The sequence below is a fragment of the Aythya marila genome, assembly GCF_965140915.1.
Source record: "Aythya marila genome assembly, chromosome: 2".
NCBI lineage: Eukaryota > Metazoa > Chordata > Aves > Anseriformes > Anatidae > Aythya > Aythya marila.
Genome location: NC_139043.1, coordinates 56,554,966 through 56,560,965, shown reverse-complemented (window position 1 = coordinate 56,560,965; position 6,000 = coordinate 56,554,966). Strand labels below are relative to the sequence as shown.

Sequence of the window (6,000 nt, the reverse complement as noted above, 5' to 3'; positions counted from 1 at the left end):
CAGGAAGAAGGGCTCAGCTGCAGTGGAAGCATCAACAGCAGCATTAGCAGCACCAATAGCTCTTTACTCCTTTCTCCATTCCTTTCATCTCCATCTCCCTTTACCTCCTCCCCCCTCCCCCCCACCCCCCTACCATCCCCACATCTTTTGGGGAATTGCTTTTTTTATTCTCCAACAAATCTTGTTATTTGATACTTCGTGGCTTTTTTTTTTTTTTTTTTTTTTTTTTCCTTCGTCTGAGGAGGCACACACACAGAAACACAGATAAATAAGAGAAAGAAAAGTACAGCGACTTATTCTACTGCTGCAAACCCCGAGACAGCAGACGAAGAGGGCGTTTGGCTTCTACCCCAAGGTAAAGCCCTGCCCCCTTTACCTCCGTGCCAACTCCTCCGAGAAAAGGAAGGGGAGAGAGAGAAGGGGCCAAAGTGGAGAACAGCAGGTCTTCTGCGGCTGGCATTTGGAGTACAGGGAGCCAGGAAGTGAAGGATGGTTGTGGTTACCCGATCTGGCTGCAGGGCAGCTCTCTTCCTCTGGATTTTCAGCAGCATTAGCTGCAAAGCCAGGACTGCTTTGCCTGCATCTCGTAAGTACCCTTTTCTAAGAAGCATGCACAATTTCAGCACTGCAACAAGCCAGGGGGAATTCCCATAACTCTGGGAGGCTGATAATTTTTTATTTGGTTAGAATCTTGTGTTGGATTTTCTGTGTATTTTCCTGTGTATGTGTGCTCTGAGGTTTGATACTTGTTCTCAATGCTCTCATCTGATCTTTCTTACTGTAGATGGTTTTAGTGGTAGCTGGTGAGGAAAGTTGAAAGACCTGCTTTATGATATAGTCCTGGTTCTGCAATGGAGTCAGAAAAGGAGAGGAATCATATACAAGCTGTTCAAAGTTTGGGGTTGTTTTTTGTTAGTTTTTTTTGTTTGTTTTTTTTTTTTTTTTTGGTTGGTTGGTTGGTTTTTGTGTGTGTATGTGTATGTGTGTGTGTGGTTTTTGATTTTGTTTTCCCTATGTTCCTCAGAAAGTATGCAATTTGCATTTGTAAGTACTTTGCTTCCACAATTTTGTGAGGGTAAATAGGAGACGGGCAGTTTCCATAACTGTTTTATCAATGACCAACAAGAGAAAATGTTGTCTCATTTGAAGAGGAAAGAATGATGACAAGTTGATGAGAAGGAACTGAGTCAGAACAGATTTTACAGAGTGAAGTTTTGCTTCCCATAATAAAATAAGCAAAGGTGTTTTAGAGGAGATCAACAAATGCCCTCCTAGGAAGGCAGAAGTAGTAGAAAAATGATCACATATTCACTGATGAATTTTAACTGGATTAAAGCAGAGTACTTATACAGGACCCAGTTCTGCTAACAGTGTAAAAAATGACAGTGAACTCGTTGATTTCAATGGGTGTTAGATCAAGCCTTTAACACTGCTCTCAACTGTAGTTTCCAGCAAAGCATTTGCAGGTAGATGTCAGTATTAAGTATTTAGTTGTTTCTCTTCAGACCACATAAAGCATTTGCCATTTGCCATTTTTGAAATGAATACTAAAATGAAGTATTATATTTTCATAGACCCATCAAAAATAGACAATACTGTTGACTTTCTCTACTGTTTGTAGAGGAAAGGAAAGTGCTGAGATGTTACATATGGATGTGTTGTAACTGTGTGTGTATGATTCTGGGCTGAGTTTACTGAGTTTACTGACCAAGCATAGGATTGCCTTAGAATGTAATGTATATACTGCATAGGGATGTATATGGATCGTTATGCCTGTTTATCTATTTGTTTGCTTGGAAATGGGAATGAACATGCAATGACTAGTGAACTGGAGCATTGTTATACTTTCTCAGTCTGTTTCTATCTGTTATCACCTGGTACCTACAGAAAAATAAAATAGTATTATTTCTCCAGGAAATATTTCCAGGAAATATTCTCCTACCTTTTAAATAATTATTTATATGCCAATAGAAAATGTATAGCCTTGCCTGCATTTTTTCTTACTCTCAGAGGCCGTAGGATGTTCTGTTATTTATTTATTTACGTTTCATTTCGGAGATATATCGACCCTAAAGTTTACTGCTTAGTCTTCACTAGCCATCTACGCTTTCTTCTAAATATCTTTTCTTTATAAACATATAAATCTGTTTCAGTCTCTGCATAACAGAAAGAAAATAAAATATATATATAATATAAAATATAAAAGAAAAAAAATGATTTAGCTTATCAGAAATCTGTCCTTGGAGAATAAATTTATTTCTTTTCTTTTCTTTTCTTTTCTTTTCTTTTCTTTTCTTTTCTTTTCTTTTCTTTTCTTTTCTTTTCTTTTCTTTTCTTTTCTTTTCTTTTCTTTTCTTCTCTTCTCTTCTCTTCTCTTCTCTTCTCTTCTCTTCTCTTCTCTTCTCTTCTCTTCTCTTCTCTTCTCTTCTCTTCTCTTCTCTTCTCTTCTCTTCTCTTCTCTTTTCTTCTCCTCTTCTCTTCTCTTCTCTTCTCTTCTCTTCTCTTCTCTTCTCTTCTCTTCTCTTCTCTTCTCTTCTCTTCTCTTCTCTTCTCTTCTCTTCTCTTCTCTTCTCTTCTCTTCTCTTCTCTTCTCTTCTCTTCTCTTCTCTTCTCTTCTCTTCTCTTCTCTTCTCTTCTCTTCTCTTCTCTTCTCTTCTCTTCTCTTCTCTTCTCTTCTCTTCTTTCCTAACACATTTCTGAGATACTTTTTTTTCTTGTCATTCAGTAGCTAATGACTGTAGTTTAACTTGAAAATGGCCAACAGCATGTTATCTGATTACTGAATCAAAAACAAACAATCAAAAAAAAAAGATTAACTTTTGAAAGAAGTTTGGTGAGAAACAAATGGTAGCAGCAACATTACTATAACCAGAAATTCCATGAATAGAAGTTATATGTAATATTAATTAAAAAAATTACTTAAATACATTTCCATCTTTAAGATTTTTTCCATATATTCAAGGATTTCTATATAACAATTCACTTTCCAAAACCACATACAGTACACTCCTAATGTAGTCTATAACATTTCATTTCTGACTCATTTCTGAAAGTGAAATGGAATTAGATTTATTTACTGGAAATAGAAATTTATCTAGAAGCATACGTCAATCTCATAATTAGAAAAAAGAGTATGCAAATACTTAGAATTTTTGTGAAGATAAAAAATGATAGGGTACCACTGCAGGAACTCATGTTCTGTGTCACAGTGTTTTGGTGCACTACTTAACTAGTTATTCTGTTGCACACTTTGATATACAAAGGGATCACTGTGCTGTATGTTCTTGGTTTGTTTGACACTTTGTATGCAATTGATTGTGAATGCCATTAGTGATTTTTTTCTCCTCCTTCCTTGACAAGACAATGCACTTAGTTTGTTTATTTATTTATTTATTTATTTATTTATTTATGTTTAAATCATAACTTATGCTTCTTTGTTTATTTTGCCATCAGTTGATTTTGAGCATCATATTGGGAATACTTCTGAAAGGTTTAAAAATATTATGAAATGCAACTTTCACTTACAACTGATTTGCAACCAAGTTTTTATTTTCTCCTGTACTACTACTTAATGTTTTGAGTTTGACATAATTAACAACAGTAAAAAGCACTTACAATATTTTTTTTTAGAACATATACAAGATTCATGGAGTACAGTCAATTATTAATCTTTATTTATGAGCTTGTTACTCATTTTCTTACAGTCTATGCTTACAGAGAAAAAGCTATAGTTTTCAAAAAGAATAGAATCATACATCACTTATGTTAATATATTGCATCTCAAATTTGTGTTTACTTTCCAATGTCAGTAAATCTATCACTGTCATTAAAATGATGTCTTTCAGTAATGCTGATTCAGAAATGATCATTTTGAAAGCTTTGTATCTCATTCAGTTTTATCTCCAGATGAAGTGGGTGTTGAAATTCCATTTTGTAGTACAGAACATACACCGATACAATATCACACATAGATTTTATTATAAATGTTATTAGCATATTTTTTCATGCTTTAGCAATATTTTATGTGGCTTTATTATTATTATTTATTTTATTTTATTTTTGGAATAAGCACAGAGGAATCAAATCACTTTTAACTTCTGGAATCAAGGCTAATGAACAGCTCAACCAGGAGAGGTCATCACAAGATAAAAAGTAACATAGAAAATACAAATTTCATGTTTTATAGTGTTTTACATGGCTTAAAAATGGAATGATAAAAATAACACTATCAATAGAATAACTTTAAATGGTATACTGTTCTTAAATAACATGCTAAGGGGATTTAAAACTGGGTTCTCTGATTCTCATGAAACCAATACAAAAAAAAAAAATTCTTTTATGGCTTTTTTTTTTTCTTGTTTTTGCAGTTGTTGTTTTGGTTGTGTCTTTTTAAGTGTAATGTAGAACTACTAAAACTAGAGTTCTGATATTATTATTAATACATTTGCAGTAAGTTCCATATCACTGCTGAAGTTGACGTTCAACCCTGTCCTACAATAATTGATGTACAAACTAAATGATGGACATGTATAATGATCATTAAGATTGTGGAAAAGCAAAAATCTTTTAGGTTTGGATGCACTTCATGCAGAATTTCCTTGTCTATTAATAGACAAGGGTAAGTGAGCTTAATAATTAATAGCCTGCATAGATGAAAAAAGTACTAAAAGATTGTGTAATGTCCCTTTTGAAAGAGCAATGTGTGGCACTGGACTGTACAGCAGCAGTAGTTCAGGAGTCTTGAAATATTTAGAATTAGAGTAGAGAATCTATAATTCCAGGTTATGGTGCTTTAACATGGGGGGTAGGGGGATGGGGGAAGGAGGAGAAAAGGAAGGAGATATGCTGGGTGTCATATATTTTGTTAGACTCACATTAGTTGTCTTCCAGCTAATTTTTCAGTTATAATGTGAAATAATGTGAAATCTGGTGAATTCCAGCTGTGTTTCTGTTATATTTGCATTAGCTTAGATCCTGGTTGTCTGGATGCTATATCAGAGATCCCACAGAACTTAATTTCAAATATAACAAAGTATTTTCATGTAGGTTTAAGGTTTCCTTTTTTTTTTTTTTTTTTTTTTTTTTTTTCTATCCCTATTTCTTAAAGCACTTACAAACAAATGAAGTTTTTAAACTACATGCCTAAGTTTATTTTAAGACCATACAATTTCTTAACATTAAACATATGCTTACTTTTAGAATGTTTTAAGCTACAAAAATTTGCATGAATAATTAAATGATATTTTTTTAGATGTTAGGCATTGCCAAATAATAAAGCTAACATTCAAAAGGGAAAAAATATATATATTTTTTTATTTTTAACAACATAGAACTGAGTTACAGTGTTCAGGGTTTATTAAATGAATATAATTTTGCTAGAACTCAACATGTGAATGAAATAGCAATAAGTAGCAATGAAATAGTAATAAGTAGTTTGCTGTCATTTCCAAATTAGTGATAGCAGCTAAAGTCCACATTAGTGCTGAAAAAACAAAAAGAGTCTTTAACTATGCAACATTGCACACAGCCTGATTGCACACATTCATCTATATAGTGAAAGTCAGGTTCAAAGTTTGATGTAGTCAGTGGGCACTGAATCAATTGCAAATGTCATTGAAATTTGTACTAAAAAGTGGTGGGTTTGTTTGGTTGGTTTAGTTTTTGTTTTTGCTTCGTTTCCTTTTGATTTGCTTATGTTTTAATTTGTTTATTATTTAGACTCAGGTGCAAAAATATGGAATAAGACCCCAAAAGTGCTTCAGTAAGTGGTTCAGTCTGCAAGAAAGTTTGAAAGTGTAGTTAAAAACTGTAAACTGTAAACTGGTCTCTGTGAACAATAGTTGTTTCTTACACAGGGATATAATAAATATTTTATGATTCTCTCTCTCTTTCTCTGCTCAGGTACTTTTAACAAATTTGAAAAAAAAAAAACACTTCATGCCATTGTGGCAGGAAATTCTATACATTTAATATATTAATCAGTCATGAGGAGCTGTAGAT

The 6,000-nt window shown here is 33.2% G+C and overlaps 1 protein-coding gene across 1 annotated transcript in view; it reads left to right on the top strand.

Annotated features, from left to right (window-relative positions):
• Window positions 1-489: 489 nt before the first annotated feature.
• CNTNAP2 (contactin associated protein 2) overlaps window positions 490-6,000 on the top strand; it is a gene marked incomplete at both ends in the record, with an annotated part of 1,134,939 nt that continues 1,129,428 nt past the window's right edge. The window contains one exon of the mRNA XM_082753539.1: window positions 490-586. Within this exon, the coding sequence (XP_082609665.1) occupies window positions 490-586 (97 nt within the window). The remainder of the gene's footprint in view (window positions 587-6,000) is intronic.